Source organism: Notothenia rossii (genome assembly GCF_949606895.1).
Source record: "Notothenia rossii genome assembly, chromosome: 7".
In the NCBI taxonomy this organism is placed as follows: Eukaryota; Metazoa; Chordata; class Actinopteri; order Perciformes; family Nototheniidae; genus Notothenia; species Notothenia rossii.
The window spans coordinates 81280636-81304813 of NC_136905.1; the positions used below are offsets into that span (position 1 = coordinate 81280636).

General features: G+C 38.8%; 1 protein-coding gene across 3 annotated transcripts; it reads left to right on the top strand.

Annotated features, from left to right (window-relative positions):
* Nucleotides 1-659: 659 nt before the first annotated feature.
* Nucleotides 660-21906, top strand: dcaf5 (ddb1 and cul4 associated factor 5). Of its 3 annotated transcripts, XM_079694180.1 has the most exons (10): nt 660-1087; nt 2551-2694; nt 3056-3092; nt 3228-3367; nt 6031-6160; nt 8541-8754; nt 16052-16118; nt 17600-17727; nt 19617-20975; nt 21024-21906. In XM_079694180.1, the coding sequence occupies exons 1-10, from the start codon at nt 877-879 to the stop codon at nt 21261-21263; spliced, it is 2670 nt and encodes an 889-aa protein (XP_079550306.1). In that variant the 5' UTR covers nt 660-876; the 3' UTR covers nt 21264-21906. The 3 variants fall into 3 exon arrangements, with proteins under 3 accessions (XP_079550306.1, XP_079550304.1, XP_079550305.1); XM_079694178.1 differs by having other exon boundaries at nt 19617-21906; XM_079694179.1 differs by having other exon boundaries at nt 17609-17727; nt 19617-21906.
* The last annotated feature ends 2272 nt before the right edge of the window (nt 21907-24178 follow it).

Genomic DNA, 24178 nt, shown 5'->3' on the forward strand with positions numbered 1-24178 from the left:
CACATTTTGACTTTATTGTCAACAGTTTATTTGTGATGTTTTGAATTCATCCTCAAAATTGAAAAAAAAAATCCCATTCATTCTCAACATTTCGACTTTATTTCTATACAGTTGGACTTTATTTGGTATATTTGAACTATATATTCGACATATTGACTCGTATGCAAAATTAAAAAATAGTCTTGCTCCTCATCCTTTATCCCTATTCCTAACTCTGATTACAGCTAGAATCGTTTTCGTGTTAAATCATAACAAATTAAATGTATCATGAAATCTTAAAACGTTGTTACCTTTCTTTGTTGATATTTCTCATTCATACTTAACATTTTCACCTTATTCTCATAGTGGTATTTCAACGTTATTCTCATCAGAGATCATTATACTTTCAACCTTTTTTTGACATTTGGACTTTATTCAAAAATAAATATGTCTTCCCCTTTTGCTCTAACACTAATACAACAATTTATTAACTGGAACCTAAGCAATATTTTTGTACATACAATCAGTACAGACAATTGTCTCATTTGTATGCAATGCATATATTTTGCTTTCCACTTCTTTAAATGAAAAACATTACTTATGCATTGTCAAGTGCAATAAAAATATTTTTGATCAGAAACATAAATAAGATGCATGTGAGTTAAAGGTCTGACCGGTGGTGCTGAGTGACAGCAGGGGGAGAGAGAGGGATCCTCCCCCGGAGCAGGAAGCTGCTGCTGGGACTGAGAAACACACAGAGAGAGGTGCTCTACAAAACAACCAGAGACTCTTCCAGCAGAATGTAGCCCCAACACAGACATCCAGCCCCACAACAAGCCTACATGTCCCGCAGGGTGCAGCAGCAGCAACCGGTCTAACAGACATTGTTTCTCCCCCATGATGAAGGAGCTGCAGGGCTGCGGGATGCGGTCCTCGGTGGGCTTTCTGTCCCGCAGAGAGCTCACCGGACAGCCGCTACTGAAGGACGAGTTCCAGAGGCGGAGGATGGCCGGTTGCTCCAGCCTCTTCAAGAAGGACATGCTCGGTCACTTCGGATGCGTCAACGCCATTGAGTTCTCCAACAACGGAGGAGAATGGCTGGTTTCTGGTGAGAAATCATCCTTCTTCATGAGTTTAGTGTGTTAGCATGCTAACGCTAACTAGCCTGGCAGTCAACTGAAACCAATGGGTGAAAACACTCAAGCTATGCTAATTTAGCTTAGCGTTTCGTGCTAACATGCTAACAATAACTAGCCTTTTTTATGGTTTTGTGACTCTTTCATTTTGTTTTTTAAAACTTAGATAGATAGATGCTTTATTTATCCCAAACTGGGACATTATTTTTTTCACAGCAGCAGTGTTGTCTAGCCTTATTCGAGTTAGACATATTTAAAATATAGAATAAGATAAAGGTATTCTGTTTCTGTAAAATAAAATTGAACATTAGCAGCAAGTGTAAACAAATTCACATAGAAAGAACATGTTGATTAAATGGAAAACTCTAGAATATACGATCTCACTGAGATACATACATATAAATACATATATTACAGACACATATTGGCACTGTTTTAATACTCTAACTATTTTTGTATCATTGTGTATTTGTATGTATCTTCTCTTGCTCTGTAAAGCACTTTGATGCAAACTTTATTTGCATCAAAGGTGCTATACAAATAAAGTGTATATTATTATTATTATTATTATTATTATTATTATTATTATTATTATTATTATTATTATTATTATGAGCCTGGCAGTCAGCTGAAACCACTCAAGCTATCCTAATTTAGCTTAGCTTTATATGCTAGCTGGCTAACGTCAAACACCCAGCAGCGGCTCTGAGGGCAGCAGTCCCCCGGACCTGAGTCACATATTTCGGCCCAGAAACTCACACTGCTGCCGGTGTAAGGGACGTTATTATCCCGCTGGAGGGTTTAATAATGTCTGCCTCTTGAAACTACAAAGATATTTTACGTTCAGAGAGGATACGATAAGATATCAATAATCATCTTCTGGCCTAGTATAACAACATGATGTTGTCATTTTTATTTATTATTTCTTAATTGATTGTGTTTACATTTATTTAGAGCACATTTTGATAATATCTTAGTTAAGCTTTTCTTTTTCTTTTTTTCTTTCTTATTACATTTTTTGTACAATTGTGGTCTTGGGAGGATTTCAAAACATATTTTTTTCTTATTTAGAGAATTTTGTATATGATTTATATAACAATTATTATTTTTGTATTATATTCTCATTCAACAATAAAGGGGTGGAAACACTCATGCGTCAATCTTTATTATTTAACAATATAACCTATTTTTTATCTGAAATTAGCCGTTGTGCAGAACGATTACATTTGCCTTCAGGTAAATGTTGATGCCAATATTGTACTTTTACTTAAATAAGGTTTTAACCCATAATAGCTCTAAATGTTTCCATACCTCTAAGAGTTCAACCCCTTCAGGTCTATTGAAATCAACCAATCTGAGAAGTCAGTCTTTAGTTCCAACTCTAACTGTGCTTTGCATTTGTCTAAGTTCTTGTTGTTCTTGGTGTTGTCCTCAGGAGGAGACGACCGTCGGGTTCTGCTGTGGAACATGGAGGAAGCTCTCCACGCTCGCTCCAAACCAGTGAAGCTGAAGGGAGAACACCTGTCCAACATCTTCTGCCTCGCCTTCGACAGCACCAACAGGAAGGTCTTCTCCGGAGGTAAGAATAAATAAACACTGCATCTGCTGTCAACAGAGTTTATTTCCTTTGACCTGTGCAGGTATTTCTGTGGCTTGTCAATGTAGTCGCTAAAAGGTGGATATGGTTAGATAAAAAACACGTTGAAGCTCTTGAGGCTGCAATTTTTTATGCAGCAAAGTAAATTACCTTCGAATTCATATTCAAGGACTAAATTAAATGTATTATATGAGAATGTTTGTGCAAATTTTACTGGACAAAAGCTACAGCTGCAACTATTTGATTACAATTTTGATGTTAATATTTTGTCATGCTAAATAAACACACAAGTTTTGTGCACAAGCATCCTTCACATTGTGATCCTCTGTTTGTTGTTTTACAGGAAATGATGAACAGGTGATTCTTCATGATGTGGAAAGGTGGGTCAAATAACACCAACAGAATAATAACTGTTGCATCAAAACACCTCCTGTATATTCCCAGACTGTAGCATAAATAGCTTTGTTGGCTTTGCACTAACACCATGTTTCTGTGTGTGATTTCTGTTCCGACAGAATGGAAACCATTAACGTGTTCCTGCACATCGACGCTGTGTACAGTCTGTCCGTCAGCCCGGTGAACGACAACGTGTTCGCCAGTTCTTCTGACGACGGACGCGTCCTCATCTGGGACACCCGCGAGCCGCCAAGTACAGGTACATGCACAGTTTGTTTACTGTAAAGCTTGTTGTTGTTTTTTACAATAATAATATCTTTAAATAGTAATGCCTGGTGATGCTTAGGGCTGCACTCATCTAGAATAAAAGCACATTATTCTTGTTGGGAAAAGGCTGAATGTACTCTTCCAATATCAGAGTCTACATGGTAACAAAGGTATCCCAACTGTAGCCGTGTACATGACAGGATGTCTAATTACCTAGAAGAGCATCAGGACTGTCAGAATTTAAAGAAAAAGTCTGAATTTTGACATTTGTAGAAAAAGTCAGAATTTGGAGAAAAAGTCAGAATTTTTCGATTTTGAGAAAAAAGTCAGAATATTTTTAGATTTTGAGAAAAAGTCAGAATTTTGGGAAAAACTCAGAAATGTAGGATTTTCAGAAAAAAAAAAAAAAATTGAGAAAAAAGTCAGTATTTTGTACATGACAGGATGTATGATTAGTAGATGAACCGGTACTCCTGCATCTTGTGACTGTGGAACTCCCTCCCTTGGATATCAGCATGTGAAGGACACTGTTCAGGAACTAGTTGATGCTCTGTATGTGATGACTACTTCCATTCTGGAGAGGATCACAGATACATGGATCCTGAGATTGAAGCTCAAGTTCAACCATTGATATTTTTCTAACAATTCTAAATAGAGAACAGAAGTTTTTTAGCCACATTTGGTGCAGCAGGAGGCGTGTTCCTGTAAAGTTAATTGTTTGTCAATAATAATATCTTTCTGTCGTAATACCTGGTGATGCTTTGAGCTGCCTGCATGTAGAATAAAAGCACTGGTTAAAAACAAAGATGATTTATGCCCTATATTTAAAAGTTTCGTCTATAGAATGTCCATCAACCAGAGCCCAGTCTGCTCTGATTGGTTAGCTGGCCGGCTCTGTTGTGATTGGTCAACCTGCTTTGAGATGTCCCGCCCCTTAGTTTATCATATACAATGTTTTGGAACGCTAGCCAATAGGAGCCCGACTGTTACACAGTGATGTCACTTTGTTCCGGAACTTTGGGATTTTAGCCTTTGTCGACCATTTAAATGCAAAGAAACCTATAGAACACAGTACAGGAGAGGGGAACCCCCCCAAAAAGCAGAAACGGGCCTCTTTAAAGTATTGAAAGCTTGTGTAGGACCTCCTGCGGTGACTCAGTGAGACTTGTTGATAAAAATGCAATGGATCATCTTGCATGACGTCTTTCTATTTCGAAATCTTCCCTGTGACTGTGATGGACTAATAATACATTCAGCAGCAGGCTTTTTATTTATGTTGCAGCACAGTGTGATTTAAAAGTTAATTTTTATGTGAAATAAAAGAAAGAAGTATATATATTTGAATAAATATTTATAAGAATAAATACATTGAGAAAACTCAATAAATTGAAATTAAATGTTATTAAAAAAAAAAAATCATATTAAATAAACACTGTTGTAAAATAACACTGTGCAAAATATACTTTTATTATTGATTTATGTTTTTACTGGCTGCTACTTCACTAACTTTTATAATGTTGATGTTATTTTTTTTACATGTATCACATTACACATACACAACCGAACATTCCCCAACATTAGACATATGGCAAATTAAAAAATGATGCTAAAAAAATAAATTAAATAAAAAGTATGCAGTTACTAGAAATCAGTTTAAAGTACAGACCAAGAATATAATTACATTTTCAAATTAACAAATTCAACCAAAATACAATGAAAGCACGTCCACAAACAGCAGAGTACAGCTTGCAACTCTCCAAATAGATTCATTCAACATTTCCTCACAGTAGTTTATTTCACGTTAATCCTCCATAGCTTCTGCAATGTCCCCTTTCTTTATCAATTCCAAATGGTGTAAAATCCAGAAGCTTTCTTCCTTATTTCTTCCTTATATGTGAGTTTCTCAAGAGCCAGACTCGAAGTTAAATTGTTTAACCCAGGGGTGTCAAACTCAAATACACAGTGGACCAAAAATTAAAAAATGGGTACTAGTGGAGGGCCGGACTGGTTCAATGTTTATTGCAGAACTTATTGAAATGAACTTATTGCACATATTAAACCTGGAACTAACAAAGATTAAATGATTGCCTATAAAAACAACATTAAACATTAAATAATCAGTTCATTCATTTCTTATGGCTCTATCTGCAGCTTTCCCCGAGTCATTTCTTATGATTACATTTTCCCACAGGCCAACAACAGCTTCAAAAAAACTATTTCCCTCAAAGAGGAAACCAAACATGCCCTGTTGTCGTGAGATAGAAAGTGCAGAAGGAAACATCCATTAAACTCAGTGTGCTGCTCTGTGATGCTAGTTCAGATACTTGGCATCTCATCTTGGGTGCAAGGTCATCAATGTTTGGGCTCAGGCTCTGAGCTGAGGAGACCCTCAGGATGGAGTGAAGGTATGCGTGCAATATAACGGCGGGCCAGATCTAATAGCAATTAGATATTATCCTGCGGGCCAAAATTAAATCCACCACGGGCCTGATTTGGCCCCCGGGCCTTGAGTTTGACACATGTGGTTTAACTAGTGGCCCATGGAGGGGCAACCAACATTTTTCCAACACAAAGCAATTGAGCGCTTGGCTTGTAGAAGGCAAAGGTTAGAAATGTTGATTATCTTGTAAAATCAACTGTGGTCTGTTCCTTTAGAGCCGTTCTGCCTGGCCAGCTACCCCTCAGCGTTCCACAGCGTGATGTTTAACCCGGTGGAGCCGAGGCTCATCGCCACCGCCAACTCCAAGGAGGGCGTGGGATTATGGGACATCCGAAAACCTCGCAGGTAACGCTTTTTATTTTATTTTTTTGTATGTATGAATTTTTTAGACATGCATTTATTGATTTAAAAAAAAAAAGTGTGCAGTTACTAGAAATCAGTTTAAAGTACAGACCAAGAATATAATTACATTTGTAAATCAGCAAATTCAACCAAAATACAGGTAACACTTTTAATTTACCTGCGTCTATTTCCTGTGGTGAGAAGAGCTCTGACTTGAGTCACTGAGGGATACTACAAGCAGTCCCCTGAGGCACGTGTGACTTGTGATATTAAGCTATACAAATACATACAGTATGAATGAAATGAAAATGTTATGACATACAACTAAAGCACAGTGGAGGTAATAAAAAAAGATATTATTATTAGAAAAAAAAGTAAAAGCATCTAGTAAGAAAGTAGAAAAATACTTAAAATAATTTGATTAAATCTTTATATATATTGTTACAACCCGGCTCCTGGGCTGTAACAAAAAGCAGGGAGGCGAGACGAGGGGTATAAATAACAAAGACGTTTATTGTCAGTTAACAAAGTGGAAGATGCGGCAACAGATCCCCGGGTGGCCCGGAGTGAGTGCTCAGAGGAGTGAGACCGACGTAACCGGCTGGGCAACCCCTGTTCACCAGGTGTAGCTCATCAGGCAGGTATCCTCCCACAGGGCCGGCTCATCAGCACATGAACCTGTGAACACCCACAAAACACACACACACAAACAGACGGCACCCCACGTAGTGTGGAGGCGTCGTCACAATATATATATATATATATATTCTATTTGTCTGTGAATTAAGATAAATATTTCTTTCTTTTAAATGTTATTTAATGTTATCTCTTCAAGTCATCTACATTTTTATTATCCATATTTTGTATTGCATTCTTGACTTGTTAATTCATCTGTGTGCTTTTTCAGAGGACATACCCGTTTTTATTTATTTATACTTGTCTAGCAACATAACCTGCACTATTTTATTCAAATGTATCGTACTCTGTTACATTTGCACCATTTTAATTTTATTTTAAACGTTTATCTTCTGTCCTATATATAATATGTTGCACTGTTAGAGGAGCTCGGGACCTAAGCTTTTCAGATCCATAACTACACTGTAGCTGCTGTGCATATAAAATAAATCCCTTGAATCTTGAACTCTGCTCCTGTGATGCTCGTTTGTCCAGCAGGTGGCGCTGTTGTCTTACTGTTAAACTACCCAGCAGCTGTAGAGAGTAAATGTTTACAGTAAAGCATGAGTGTGAAAACTGTGGATAAAGTGTGTGTTTACACGCTCTCAGGTTTGGTTAGGTTTCTGTTACTAATGCATAAATAACAACACGTCCGACTAAACCGTGAGTCACTTCTGCTCTCATACGATACGATAATACTTTAATGGTCAGATCAAGTCTGAAATGTGACTTGCTTCACAGCTGCTCCATGTGTAACATCAACAAACAAATACCAAGACACAGTACATGAAAAACAAACAACAAACATTTAACATAACAGCAGGATCAGTGAGAGGAAAGCTGCTCAAAGAGCCTGCAGCGTGCGTTTGATCTGGACTCAGCTCTGTGTTTACTGAGAGGATTGACTGGAGCACGAAGGACGCTTCAGTCTGACCTTATTGATCTCCATTAGATCAGGGGTGTCAAACTCAAGGCCTGGGGGCCAAATCCGGCCCGCGACTTCATTTTATGTGACCCCATAAGAGCTTACAAAGAATATAATATGTTTATTATACGGTTACATGCTACTTTACACGTTTGCACCATAGGTTTGCACGTTGCCCATAAACTACATGTCCCACAATGCATCTAAATATTTTTTTTTTCTTCAAAATATGCTTTTTTTTTCTCAGAATTTGTCTTTTTTTTCAAAATATGCCTTTTTTCTTAGAATTTGCCTTTTTGTCAGAATTTGAAAATGTTACTTTTTTTTCAAAATGTTACTTTTTTTTAAAAATTTCACTTTTTTTTTTTTTTTCAGAATTTAGCTTTTCTTTTAAAATCATTTTGTGACATTCTCACTGAAGAGACGTGCAATTATTTGCCCTAGACTTCTGCGAGGCAATAATGTAATATAATACATTATTTTACATATATTAAATATTTGTATATGTATTTTTATATAGTCTTAAAGTTACAACCGGCCCTTTGAGTGCAACCATAATGCTGATGTGGCCCGCGATGAAATTGAGTTTGACACCCCTGCATTAGAGGGTAGCAGTTCATATTCTCTGTTCAGACATGCTTTGGGTCCCAGATGATGTTGTTGGACAGCCTCACGTCACAAGGTTATTATGGTATGCTGAGTCAGAAAGTCACAGGTAGAAGATCACTTTTACATTCTTTCACTTCCTAATCTCTTCCTCTGATGTCTCCTCCTCTCCCTCAGCTCGTTGCTGCGTTACGGCGGCAGCATGTCTCTGCAGAGCGCGATGAGCGTCCGTTTCAACAGCTCGGGCACTCAGCTCCTCGCTCTTAGGCGCCGCCTGCCGCCCGTCCTCTACGAGCTGCACTCACGCCTGCCCAGCTTCCAGTTCGACAACCAGGGATACTTCAACTCCTGCACCATGAAGAGCTGCTGCTTCGCTGGGGACCGCGACCAGGTGGGCCTCAGATCCTCCACATAGTACAGATATCATCAATACTACGAACAGCAGATACTAACATAATACAAATATCATTAATACTACAAGCAGCAGATACTAACATAATACAAATATCATCAATACTACGAGCAGCCGATACTAACATAATACAAATATCATTAATACTACAAGCAGCAGATACTAACATAATACAAATATCATCAATACTACGAGCAGCAGATACTAACATAATACAAATATCATCAATACTACGACTAGCCGATACTAACACAATACAAATATCATTATTTTACCTTTTATTTAACCAGGATAGGTCTCATTGAGATTAAAATCTATTTTCCAAGAGAGTCCTGGCCCAAGAATGGTAACAGCACAGTTACAGACATTTTAAAACACACAATCACAACACACTAAGTTAGCCAAAGCATTAACAGACACGGGCCGTTTCTCAATGTCGAGTGAACCTGCTGCAGAGCCATTACTTCAAGTACACTACGTCATCGAGTGGCGCCGAATGCTGGGTATTTAAACAGTCCTTCGGCGCCACTCGATGACGGAGTATACTTGACATAGTGGCTCTGCAGCAGGTTCACTCGACATTGAGAAACGGCCACAGCTTCCTGCTTCAAGGTCATTGGAGTCGCTTTGAGTCTGTTTAAAGAAACCAGCTCTCTGAGTTTCAGCTCAATTTGAATCTGGTTCAAAGCCTCAGGAGCAGCGTAACACTGCAAGGAGAAGGGGTGGAAACTTGGTTTATAATAATAATAATAATAATAATAATAATAATAAATGTTATTTACATAGCCGTTTTCAAAATGCTCAAAGTGCTAATCATGAAGGGAAATAAAAGACATGGTTGTATGAAATTATAAGCAGAAAGTAAAACAAGCTGAATTTGAAGGAAAATGTATTATTATTGATTCTTAATTTATTATTATTATGTATTGTAGTTAGATAATTTAAAGCATTATAATTGGACATTTAAATACAAAGAAATGCATGTAAAAAGCCAATAAAATATAAATAAAATAAATGAAAAAATATATATTATTAATAATAATATGTAATATATCATAAATATGTTTAAAAAAAGCAATAGTTATAAAATACAAGATTAAAATAACAAGTAAATATTAACATACTAAGAGTAGCTAGACATGTATCTAAAGAATTATAGCTCTGTGCAAAGTAGTTGCATTTTAACTTTTTATTTAAATGTGAATGCAATGAACTGTAGTGTGTTAATATGTGCAGAGTTATAGAGTAAAAGATGTCTGAAATCATCCCGTTCAAGTGCATGCACTTCTATGAAATCAATACCGTCTCTATAAATATATAATGCATGTAGTGTATCGCTCTCAGGGGGGTGATGGAGCTCCTGGTTCATGAAAACAAACCGTGCAGACTTTGTTTTATCTGTTTCTTTAAAATGTGAGGAACATGTGGGAGCAGTGGAGATAAAAATAGAATAATGAGTTCCTGCTGTATTTCTTCCTCCTCCTCCTCCTCCTCCTCCTCAGACATGAGCTCACCCTGCAGACATGTTTGTTATGTTAGCATTATTCTCTGGTGTCGTGAAGATTTAAAAAAAACAATCCTGCGCTTCAAGAGTGACGGAGGAATTTCAATTGGGAAACAACTGGGAAAACTGGATATGGATTGTTTTAGTGACTGCAACAGGGATGGGTGTAGGGAAAGGCCTTTGATCACTGATGTGTATGCACAAATGTATAAAGGAAATCCAAAACTTTTTGGGAAATAAAAGCTTTAAGGTTCCTTAGAACAATCCAAGTCAACAGATGACTACTAAACGTCGTACCATTTTAAAAAAAAAAATCTTTTAAATTAAAAAAAAAAAAAATGTAAAATCAGAAAATGACTCGTAAAAGTAAAGAAATACTACAAAATGTCACAAACTAACTTCAAGAAGATACCAAAGGACTACAAAATGTCACAAACTAACTTCAAGAAGATACCAAATGACTACAAAATGTCACAAACTAACTACAAGAAGATCCCAAAGGACTACAAAATGTCAAACACTAACTTCAAGAAGTTACCAAATGACTACAAAATGTCACAAACTAACTACAAGAAGATACCAAATGACTACAAAATGTCACAAACTAACTTCAAGAAGATACCAAATGACTACAAAATGTCACAAACTAACTACAAGAAGATACCAAAGGACTACAAAATGTCACAAACTAACTTCAAGAAGATACCAAATGACTACAAAATGTCACAAACTAACTTCAAGAAGATACCAAATGACTACAAAATGTCACAAACTAACTTCAAGAAGATCCCAAAGGACTACAAAATGTCAAAAACTAACTTCAAGAAGATCCCAAATGACTACAAAATGTCACAAACTAACTTCAAGAAGATCCCAAAGGACTATAAAATGTCACAAACTAACTTCAAGAAGATCCCAAAGGACTACAAAATGTCACAAACTAACTACAAGAAGATCCCAAAGGACTACAAAAAGTCACAAACTAACTACAAGAAGATACCAAATGACTACAAAATGTCACAAACTAACTTCAAGAAGATCCCAAAGGACTACAAAATGTCACAAACTAACTACAAGAAGATCCCAAAGGACTACAAAATGTCACAAACTAACTACAAGAAGATACCAAATGACTACAAAATGTCACAAACTAACTACAAGAATATACCAAATGACTACAAAATGTCACAAACTAACTACAAGAAGATCCCAAAGGACTACAAAATGTCACAAACTAACTACAAGAAGATCCCAAAGGACTACAAAATGTCACAAACTAACTACAAGAAGATCCCAAATGACTACAAAATATCACAAACTAACTTCAAGAAGATACCAAATGACTACAAAATGTCACAAACTAACTACAAGAAGATACCAAATGACTACAAAATATCACAAACTAACTTCAAGAAGATCCCAAATGACTACAAAATGTCACAAACTGACTTCAAGAAGATCCCAAAGGACTATAAAATGTCACAAACTAACTTCAAGAAGATCCCAAAGGACTACAAAATGTCACAAACTAACTACAAGAAGATCCCAAAGGACTACAAAATGTCACAAACTAACTTCAAGAAGATCCCAAAGGACTACAAAATGTCACAAACTAACTTCAAGAAGATCCCAAAGGACTACAAAATGTCACAAACTAACTTCAAGAAGATCCCAAAGGACTACAAAATGTCACAAACTAACTTCAAGAAGATCCCAAAGGACTACAAAATGTCACAAACTAACTTCAAGAAGATCCCAAATGACTACAAAATGTCAAAAACTAACTACAAGAAGATCCCAAAGGACTACAAAATGTCACAAACTAACTTCAAGAAGATCCCAAAGGACTACAAAATGTCAAAAACTAACTTCAAGAAGATACCAAAGGACTACAAAATGTCACAAACTAACTACAAGAATATACCAAATGACTACAAAATGTCACAAACTAACTACAAGAAGATACCAAATGACTACAAAATGTCACAAACTAACTACAGGAAGATCCCAAATGACTACAAAAAGTCACAAACTAACTACAAGAAGATCCCAAATGACTACAAAAAGTCACAAACTAACTACAGGAAGATCCCAAATGACTACAAAATGTCACAAACTAACTACAAGAAGATACCAAATGACTACAAAATGTCACAAACTAACTACAGGAAGATCCCAAATGACTACAAAAAGTCACAAACTAACTACAAGAAGATCCCAAATGACTACAAAAAGTCACAAACTAACTACAGGAAGATCCCAAATGACTACAAAATGTCACAAACTAACTTCAAGAAGATCCCAAAGGACTACAAAATGTCAAAAACTAACTTCAAGAAGATACCAAAGGACTACAAAATGTCACAAACTAACTACAAGAATATACCAAATGACTACAAAATGTCAAAAACTAACTTCAAGAAGATACCAAATGACTACAAAAAGTCACAAACTAACTACAGGAAGATCCCAAATGACTACAAAATGTCACAAACTAACTACAAGAAGATCCCAAATGACTACAAAATGTCACAAACTAACTACAAGAAGATCCCAAATGACTACAAAATGTCAAAAACTAACTTCAAGAAGATACCAAATGACTACAAAAAGTCACAAACTAACTACAGGAAGATCCCAAATGACTACAAAATGTCACAAACTAACTACAAGAAGATACCAAAGGACTACAAAATGTCACAAACTAACTTCAAGAAGATACCAAATGACTACAAAATGTCACAAACTAACTACAAGAAGATCCCAAATGACTACAAAATGTCAAAAACTAACTTCAAGAAGATACCAAATGACTACAAAAAGTCACAAACTAACTACAGGAAGATCCCAAATGACTACAAAATGTCACAAACTAACTACAAGAAGATACCAAAGGACTACAAAATGTCACAAACTAACTTCAAGAAGATACCAAAGGACTACAAAATGTCACAAACTAACTTCAAGAAGATCCCAAAGGACTACAAAATGTCACAAACTAACTACAACAAGATCCCAAAGGACTACAAAATGTCACAAACTAACTACAAGAAGATACCAAAGGACTACAAAATGTCACAAACTAACTTCAAGAAGATCCCAAATGACTACAAAATGTCACAAACTAACTACAACAAGATCCCAAAGGACTACAAAATGTCACAAACTAACTTCAAGAAGATCCCAAATGACTACAAAATGTCACAAACTAACTTCAAGAAGATCCCAAAGGACTACAAAAAGTCACAAACTAACTTCAAGAAGATCCCAAAGGACTACAAAATGTCACAAACTAACTACAAGAAGATCCCAAAGGACTACAAAATGTCACAAACTAACTACAAGAAGATACCAAATGACTACAAAATGTCACAAACTAACTACAAGAAGATACCAAAGGACTACAAAATGTCACAAACTAACTACAGGAAGATCCCAAAGGACTACAAAATGTCACAAACTAACTACAGGAAGATCCCAAATGACTACAAAATGTCAAACTAACTACAAGAAGATCCCAAAGGACTACAAAATGTCAAACTAACTACAAGAAGATCCCAAAGGACTACAAAATGTCAAACTAACTACAAGAAGATCCCAAAGGACTACAAAATGTCAAACTAACTACAAGAAGATACCAAATGACTACAGGAAGATACCAAATGACTACAAAATGTCAAAAACTAACTACAGGAAGATCCCAAATGACTACAAAAAGTTGTAAAATTACTACAAGAAGTCTCACAACGACCACTTAATGATTACAGACACAAAACAACTTCAAAAAAAGACGAAAAGATACACATCCACTACAAAAAGGGGCGAAACAAATACAGAAAGCCTAACAAATAATAGAAATGGATGAATGAGATTTGGATTATATTGCTATATAAGTTCTATGAGGATTTCTCATTTCTCTAAACGCCTGCTGCTTCCACTCCTCTCTCCTCGGTTCCCCTCCTCGACTCCTCCACTGGCATCTCCTGTGGGCGGGGCTAAGACACGAGGATAGGAGTCGAGGAGGGGAAATGAGAGAATGGAGAAGCCTTCTATGAGAATTTGTAAAGAGATAGTTCTCTGTGGAGTCATTACAGAAAACCGAACTGACACAAAGGACCGCTTTCTGGCTGAAGTTCTCCTTTAGGAAACCGCTTGTTTGCTCTCACAGCGTTTTCAGAAACGTCCTCATGGAGTCCCGAAGTCTGGAGGATTTTCTCAGGTTGATGTGAAATCAGAGAGCAGGGTGGCACCACACAGAGGTGATGAAGAGGAGGAGGAGGAGGAGGAAGAGCGGGTGTCACATTCCTGCCTGAGTCTGCAGGTGTTCAGCCCTAAAGCTACAGGCACCAACATGAATGTGATTTATTGTCATGCCAGATAGTTACTATTCTTCAACAAAAAAAGGAACACAGTGTTTTAAAAATTATTACAAAATTACTAAAAAGAAACCCTTTACTCACAATGACTAAAAAAGACTAAACAGAGACACACAAAAAGTCAGAGAATTTCCCTAAAGAGACACAAAATGAATCAAATCTGACGTAAAATAACTCAAAACAGACAATCAATACTGTATATAGTCAATGTGAGGTAAAGTGTGTCGCCAAGGTAACCGGTAAGAACTCCAACTGGCGATGAGGTCTTAAAATGTATGGAAAGGGTCTTACATGTGACTTCAGGATTCCTGTTTATACCTTTGTATAAAGAGACATATATGGCCGAAAAAAAAGTCACAATCATCCCAAAGATCCACAAAATGATAACTAAACATCTACAAGAGACACAGAAACAGGTTGAACAACAACGATACAGAAGTTGGGCCTTTTTCATGTCTGTTCCCAGGAGCCCATTATCTCATCATCAGGATCTAAACCTGCTGCTGCTATCAGATATTTCTCTCAGTCTGTTCCTCTTCATGTTACATACGTGTTTATAAGAGCATGCCTGTAACATGCCTGCAGCGGCAGACAGGTCTAAGTTGAGCCATGTGTTACACAGAGTAATTAAGGAGCAGAAACAGGAAGTGATCATCGGGTCAGAGTAACAAGTGTTTCCATTAGATCAGGGGTGTCAAACTCAAGGCCCGGGGGACAAATTCAGCCATAAGAGCTTACAAAGAATATTATATGTTTATTATACGGTTACATGCTACTTTACACGTTTGCACGTTGCCCATAAACTACATGTCCCACAATGCATCTGAAATTTGACTTTTTCTCAGAATTAGACTTTTTTTCTTCAAAATATGCTTTTTTCCCTCAGAATTTGTAATTTTTTTCAAAATCTGCCTTTTTTCTTAGAATTTAGCTTTTTTCAGAATTATAAAATGTTACTTTTTTTTCAAAAAAGTTATTTTTGTGTCAAAATTTCACTTTCCCCCCCAAAATGTCTCTTATTTTTTTTCAAATGTTACTTTTTGTTCTTTTTTCAGAATTTGGTTTTTCTTTTAAGATCATTTTGTTACATTCTCACTGAAGAGACTTGCAATTATTTGCCCTAGACTTCTGCTTTCAGACGTAGTTAATTATGAAGTTATTACCCTATCTGAAAATAATCCAATGCAGAGGCAATAATGTAATATAATACATTATTTTACATATATTAAATATTTGTATATGTATTTTTATATAGTCTTAAAGTTACAACCGACCCTTTGAGTGCAACCATAATGCTGATGTGGCCCGCGATGAAATTGAGTTTGACACCCCTGCTTTAGTGTGTGTGTGTGTGTTTGTGTGTGTGTGTCTGAACATGCCTCTGTTTCCTCCTCAGTACATCTTGTCTGGCTCCGACGACTTCAACCTCTACATGTGGAAAATCCCAAAGGACCCAGAAGCCTGTGAGCAATGTTGTTTTAACTCATTTCAGATCCCATTACACACCCAATGTCAGTTGGAAGCTTTCAGGAATTAACAATTTATCTAATAAATATATTTTTTCTTTCAGATAAGATTTTTTATTTTTTTAAGTGGTGATTTTTTTAAAAAAATTTAAGGAAAAATAAGCTATATTTTTACATTCTTTAGGATATAATTAAAGAATAAACATAGTGGTTTATTTTTACCTTATTTTGGATCACATCACACAGCTATCGTTAGTTGGACACTTACAGGAAATAATCAAAAGGTTTTAAAAATGTTTAGGATGTAATTAAAGAATAAATATAGTGGTGAAACAAATTCTGATCGCCCTTGAAAAAGTAAAAAAGAACTCGCTGTGAAGTCAAACGTAATAACTCTGGGAAGAAAATCCCAAAAATGTGTCCAGGAATGTAGCTCCACCTTTACACATTTATGGACCTCGTTTTTCCACAGATTACTCACTCTGAAAATATGTGCACCGGGAACAGACTGTTGGTTCTACTGGGGATTACTTTACCGTCTGTGTGGGTTTTAATGACTTCTTATTCTTCTGTGTTTTGTATTCAAATAAACTGTTAGAAAAATATCACTCGACACCGGTTTGAGAATCAATAATCGGATACTAATTTATTCTTGCAAGAAGGGGCAGGGTTAACTCACATAGAGCAGGGGTTTCAAACTCATATACACAGTGGGCCAAAAATTAAAAAAATGGGTACAAGTCGAGGGCCGGACTGGTTCAATGTTTGTAGCAGAACTTATTGAAATGAACTTATTGCACATATTAAACCTGGAACTAAAAAAGCTTAAATGATTGCCTATAAAAACAACATTAAACATTAAATAATCAGTTGATTCATTTCTTATGGCTCTATCTGCAGCTTCTCCAGAGTCATTTCTTATGAGTACATTTTTCCACAGGCCAACAACAGCTTCAACAAAACAATTCCCCTCAAAGAAAAAAACAAACACGCCCTGTTGACGTGAGAAACAAAGTGCAGAAGGAAACATCCATTAAACTCAGAGTGCTGCTCTGTGATGCTAGCTCAGATACTTGGCATCTCATCTTGGGTGCAAGGTCATCAATGTTTGGGCTCAGGCTCTGAGCTGAGGAGACCCTCAGGATGGAGTGAAGGTGTGCGTGCAATATACCGGCGGGCCAGATCTAATAGGAATTAGAAATTATCCTGCGGGCCGAAATTAAATCCACCAAGGGCCTGATTTGGCCCCCGGGCCTTGAGTTTGACACATGTGACATATGGTTCAACTCACGCACATGAGGTATGCTGCTCAAAGGAACAGGAAAGCACATCAAGCTTATATAGTCTAAGTTCAGTCCCACTCATAGTCGTAAATCGGTTGCAAGGTCATACACAGTACCATGGTTGTTAGATAACATAGGAATAGGAAAGTAACTTGTATTTTCCCCGACATAAACTCATTGTTTTCCTTCTTTAAGGGGGCGCAGGCCGGGTGGTAAACGGTGCGTTCATGATCCTGAAGGGCCATCGGTCCATCGTGAACCAGGTGCGCTTCAACCCTCACACCTACATGATCTGCTCCTCTGGCGTGGAGAAAGTCATCAAGGTGAGTCAACATCAGCGCTGTGTGTTTACTAAAGAGACGAAGGTATTTTATTTTGAAGAGCTGCTATATAAGGGATACTGAATTCCTACTGGTTTCTTAGCATTGGAATGTTTTATTTAGAAAATTGCAAAATAACTAAAAAATGAGTAGAATATATTTTTTAAAGCCACTAAAATTCATAGCATTGGAATAGTGTATATTGTGAAGATATATACATATATTTTTGTTCTTCTTTTAATATTTTAAATATATTTCTTTCATTTCTCTGCTGTGATTGGTCAACCGCTTAGAAATGTCCCGCCCCTTAGCCTAGAGCGCTAGCCAATAGAAGGGCAATGTTAACCGACAAGGTACCAAGGTAATAATATTAATTAGGAAACATTTGTATTATGTTTTATATAAATACAAATAATTTATATTATTATTTGGGACATAATAATATATCCCTATTGCATCATCAGTTTTTTCTTCTTGTAATTAAAATTAAATTAAGCGTTTGTTTTGATCTGTTAAGTTCATTGACAAAAACCCTCCTCACTACACTGAGGTTTTTTACGCTTCTGGAATATCAGCTGTTGTTTTTTTAATCACATGTTTCTGTAATCTCTGGGTCGCTGCGTCAAGATGTTGGCTCGGTTTCTCGCCTCTGGTTTTGATTTGGCCGACTCACTTCAGTTTCATCACTCAGATATGTTGTGCTCTGCTGATAGAAGCTGAACACATGTTGTTTTGTTATCAGAAAAAGACTCCCACTCTTTTCATGATCTCAGACTGAAAATGAGAAGAGAAATAAAAAGGCTCCTCTGGTCTTCAGTTACACTGTATTTAACTTGATGTGTCAAAATACCATTTAATTTAAATTATATGCTGCTGCTTATATGACAAATCATATCCCACTTAATAACACGTCTTTTGATCGATACTGATCCTGCAAGAAAATCTCTCCATAATTATGTTAAACAATAATTCCCTTTAATTAGAATACTTTATTTATTCAGCGTTATTGGGTACAAAGTAGAACAATCAATCGAATGTTTTGATCAAATATGGGATCTTCTCCCATTGAAATCAGGTGAAGGTAAACAGATTTGCTCAGATATTGGTCTTCACAAACGGTGTAAGGATTCTCACATGACATTCAGCTGACGCTTTTATCCAAAGAGGCTTACAATAAGTGAGACTATGAAGGCAGTATGAGAAAAATAAAGAACTTTTTTAACATTAAAGCATGGAGACATGTCACAGGAGAGACACTACATACTGATATACACCTGAACATCAGCAGGAGAGGACTCTTTAAAGTAGAGACACTACATACTGATATACACCTGAACATCAGCAGGAGGGGACTCTTTAAAGTAGAGACACTACATACTGATATACACCTGAACATCAGCAGGAGAGGACTCTTTAAAGTAGAGACACTACATACTGATATACACCTGAACATCAGCAGGAGAGGAGTCTTTAAAGTAGAGACACTACATACTGATATACACCTGAACATCAGCAGGAGGGGACTCTTTAAAGTAGAGACACTACATACTGATATACACCTGAACATCAGCAGGAGGGGACTCTTTAAAGTAGAGACACTACATACTGATATACACCTGAACATCAGCAGGAGAGGACTCTTTAAAGTAGAGACACTACATACTGATATACACCTGAACATCAGCAGGAGAGGACTCTTTAAAGTAGAGACACTACATACTGATATACACCTGAACATCAGCAGGAGGGGACTCTTTAAAGTAGAGACACTACATACTGATATACACCTGAACATCAGCAGGAGAGGACTCTTTAAAGTAATGATACCAAGTTTTCTGTTTCTCATTCTATCTTTTGATGTGCTTGACTTTATCATTGTTCGTCCCCCTCAGGCGTGGAGTCCGTACCAGCAGCCGGAGAGTCTGGGGGATCTGGAGGGCCGGGTGGAGGATAAGTCCCGCAGCCTGTACACTCACGAGGAGTACATCTCTCTGGTGCTGAACTCCGGCTCCGGGCTCTCCCACGACTACGTGAGCCAATCGATCCAGGAGGACCCGCGCATGATGGCCTTCTTCGACTCGCTGGTGCGCCGCGAGATCGAGGGCTGGAGCTCCGACTCGGACTCGGACCTGAGTGAGGAGGCCATCATGCAGCTGCACGCCCGCGGACGAAGAACCACCACCACCAGAACCACACCAACACTTCCTCTCATTCTTACTCTTCCTCCTCCTCCGGCTGCTGCTGCTGCTGCTGCTCCTCACAGCGACTCAGAGAACTCCTCCTCTTCCTCGCTGGTTACGGAGGATCGTCCGAGGAGGAGGAGGAGAAGGAGGAGAAACCAGAGCCAAGTTTCGGGGTTCCTTGTAAACGAGGATTCGGACTCTGAGTTCTGGTTGGACCCGATGCCGCGCCCTCGCTCCCCCAGCCCCCGAGAAAACTCTGCGCTCTCCAGTGCCGCCTCTTCCTCCTCCTCTCCGTCGCTCCCCACCGCCGTCGCTGCCTCCTCTTCCTCCTCCTCTTCCTCCTCCAGCTCCAGCAGCGAGGATGAGCAGCGTCGCAGCGCGGTGAGGAGGAGGAACGTGATGCGGCGCCGACGCATGAACGTGGTCTCCAGAGCCGAAGACCGATCCGATCCGACGCCACTGTTCTCCGCCGTCGACTCCTGCAACTACCCGTGCATATCCGTGGACGATTTCACCTCCTCTTCATCTGGGGAGGTGCAGAAACCCAGAGAGGAAGAGGAGGAGGAAGAGGAGCTGAGTCCGTCTGACTTTGTGTGTCTGAGCCCGGAGGAGGCTGGACCCCGGACTGGAGATAAAGGGGGATGTGAGGCGGGCAGCAGTTCCTTCACTTTGGACTCCTTGAGCCGTGGGACTAAAGGGCGCCATCGGACTGCAGCTCCTCCCCCCCGGAGAGAGGGGGTCCAGAGAGAGGGGGTCCAGAGAGAGGAGGTCCTGAGAGAGGAGGTCCAGAGAGAGGGGGTCCAGAGAGAGGAGGTCCAGCGAGAGAGGGTCCTGAGAGAGGAGGTCCAGAGAGAGGAGGTCCAGAGAGAGAGGGTCCAGAGAGACAGGGTCCAGAGAGAGGAGGTCCAGAGAGAGGGGGTCCTGAGAGACGAGGTCCTGAGAGACGAGGTTCAGAGAGAGGAGGTCCTGAGATACGAGGTCCTGAGAGAGGAGGTCCAGAGAGAGGGATTCCAGAGAGAGAGGGTCCAGAGAGAGAGGGTCCAGAGAGAGAGGGTCCAGAGAGAGGAGGTCCTGAGAGAGGAGGAGGTCCTGAGAGAGGAGGTCCTGAGAGAGGAGGTCCAGAGAGAGGAGGTCCAGAGAGAGGGGGTCCAGAGAGACGAGGTCCTGAGAGACGAGGTCCTGAAAAAGGAGGTCCTGAGAGACGAGGTCCTGAGAAAGGAGGTCTTGAGAGAGAGCCTCCTCACCTCCTCGGACTCAGAGGAGGACCCCCGGCCCCCGAGGGGGAGCGCTCTGAAACGGACTCGTGTCGCGTCAGACGACGGAGGCTCTCCTTCAGAGAAAAGACGTAAAACATAACGACTCCAAGAAAAATCGTTAAAAAGACTTTGTTTGGAAAGAAAGTGGGTTTTTTATCGGTAACTCCGATTTTTCTTTTAATACGTCGCAAACTCACCGATGTTGACGTAAAGAAACTGCAAACATTTTTTAATTAGTTGCTGAACAAATGTAATTATTCCTTTGGTCAAACCGGAGAAACATTTGAAAGCTAACGACTCGGAGAGAAATCGTTGAAAAGGTTTTTTTATGGGTTTCTATAACTCAGATATTCCTTTCTATACGTCTTAAACGCACTGATTTTGACGTTAGGGAACTACAAATGAAAGAAAGTGGTTATTTTTTGTTTCTGAACATTTGTCATCATTCCTTTGGTCGAACCAGAGATGGAAGATTTAAAAAAAGTTAAATTGTTGATAACGGGTGAGGGGATTTTAGTGACGATGTTTATTTTCAGTGTTTCAGAGCTCCTGTTTCTACGGAGGATGAAAGTGTTGCAGCGTTTTAATTTCTCCACACTGAGTGTAAATCTGATTTTTATTTTAAGTGATTCTCGGCTGACGGAGCGTTGATGATGCTCTTCTTGTTCTAAAACCACCGCCGGTGCTCGCTTCTATTTCCATGCAATTAAAGAATCATTTTGTTCTCTAGTGACAAATCTGCAGCTTCTTCCTCAGGGTCTTTTTTGCTGATTGCTTAAATTATAATTCACTTTTTTGGGGTCTGAAAACAAGTTATTACAAACAGTCAGGTGACAGTTACCACCATGGTTCAGTGGCGAACCGTGTCTATCACAACTAGACCTTCTGTAGACACACACCCCCCCCCCCCCCCCCCCGCATTACATCCCTCCCTTATTTCAGATGAACATTGAATTTTGATATTAACGAAATGTAAATAAGAATTTCAATAAGAAAGTTCTCTTATTCTTAGTAATCAAATAAAGAAATTAATGTCTCAATTAGGGCTGCTCGATTATGGCAAAAATCATAATCTCGATTATTTGGGTCAATAATCGTAATTGCGATTATTCATTGACTGAAAAAAAAAATGTGAACAGTATTTTTTCAACAGTTGATTACCCTGAATTTTAAGTAAAATTCAACTGAAAAACCCAAATTAAAAAAAAGGAATAATAACTATAAAAAAATAATCGTTTTATTTCGATTACGTTGTTTTCGTAATCGTTGCAAGCCGTAATCGCGATTTAAAATACGATTTAATTGAGCAGCCCTAGTCTCAATGTTTTAACTTAAAGGTGACCTATCATGCAAAATGCACTTTTGTACGTCTTTTATACATGAATATGTGTCCCCAGTGTTCCAGGGAACTCACCAAGTGTCAGAAAACACAACCCTCTCTATTTTCCTCCATACCCAAATCTCTTAAAAAGGGGCTGCAACGGATCTGATACAGACTGATCCAGATTTGAACACTTCTATGACGTCACAAAAGTGGCGCTACGGCTATTGGGCCAACTCCACCAATCAGGAGGAGACAGCCACGGACATTGCCGTTGGAAAGCACTGGAGACGCTGTAGTACATATGCCAGGCCTGTAGATGGTGCTGTTCTCACAGAATCAGCCCATGATGCAAAGACAGTGTTAAATTAAGCGAAATGAGGAATGGCTAAAATGCATGATATGTTTGGTATTTTGAAAAATAAAAAGTATAAATATGCCTTTATATAGGTATGGTCCTACACTATATTATTCAAATATAGCATGATAGGTCCACTTTAAATGACTGAGTCTTCTTCGTCACTAGCAAAAATTTCCTTTTTGTAATCGTTCAACTATCTGCAGTCTCTTGAATTCTTTAAGTCATATTTCAGCAATGAGACGTTGTGGTGGTCTCCTGTTTGTTCCGATTGAATATCTGGTTGGAACAGGACCTTCGGGGTTGATATTCTCGTTTTGGAGCTGATGAGTTTCCTCTTCTGGTGGGTCAGGAAGTTGTAGATCCAGATCATCCTCTTCGTCAGATCCAATAGGAACTGAAGGTGGGAGCAGTTTGAAGTGTGAGGAGTTTCGTGTTATCTCATGTACTGGGCGAGCTGCTGTCACCATTGATCCTCTGATCTTCACGATGGTGTAAGGCAGTGACCACCAACTGGCGGCCCGCGGGCCACATCCGGCCCGTCAGACATTCTCATCCGGCCCGCACGACGGGGGTGACTGTGGCGGAGTGGTTACTGCGTTCGGCCCCCACCCATTTTTTTTTTTTACAACGTCTTGTGAGTAAGGTGCAGTAACGGAGTCCAACAGAGAGGCAGCAGCTGCGGGCCAGTAGACTGCGTACTGCGAAACCTTCCCTGACTTGAAGAAGAAGTGATCCTTCGTTGTGAGAGTCTGGTTAATGCGCTCCGTACCACAGCAGCAGCCCCGCTGCGACAGAGTCCAACAGAGAGGCAGGAGCTGCGGGACAGTAGCCTAGAAGCAGGGTTGGGTTGTAACGGAATACATGTAACGGCGTTACGTAATCAGAATACAAAAATCAAGTAGGCTAACTGTATTCAGCTGGCGTTACATTTGAAAAACAAATAATCTGATTACAGTCACTGTCGTAAACCTGAAGTGAATATATTTTGGAATACTTATTGGAATTATTGGTGGAAAAGTTTCCTCACAAAATGTAATATTCATTACCGGCAGAACTGTGTGCAGACTGCACAGCGCTGCGCTGCAGCATGTCTGAGCGAGAGAGAGATGCAGCGAGTCTGTGAGTCCCCGCCCCCGCACGCAGATGAGAGAGAGACCTCTTTTAAAATATATTGAAAGTTAGAAACGGAGATGGTTAGATAAAATGTGCAAGATAACGTTTATGTAGCATTTATTTATTGTCGAAATGATGACATTTCATAACGGGATCAAATAAATGGCCTGCTGCTGCTGAATGCATGGGGGAAGTGACTGGGAAAAGTTTGAAAAGTTAT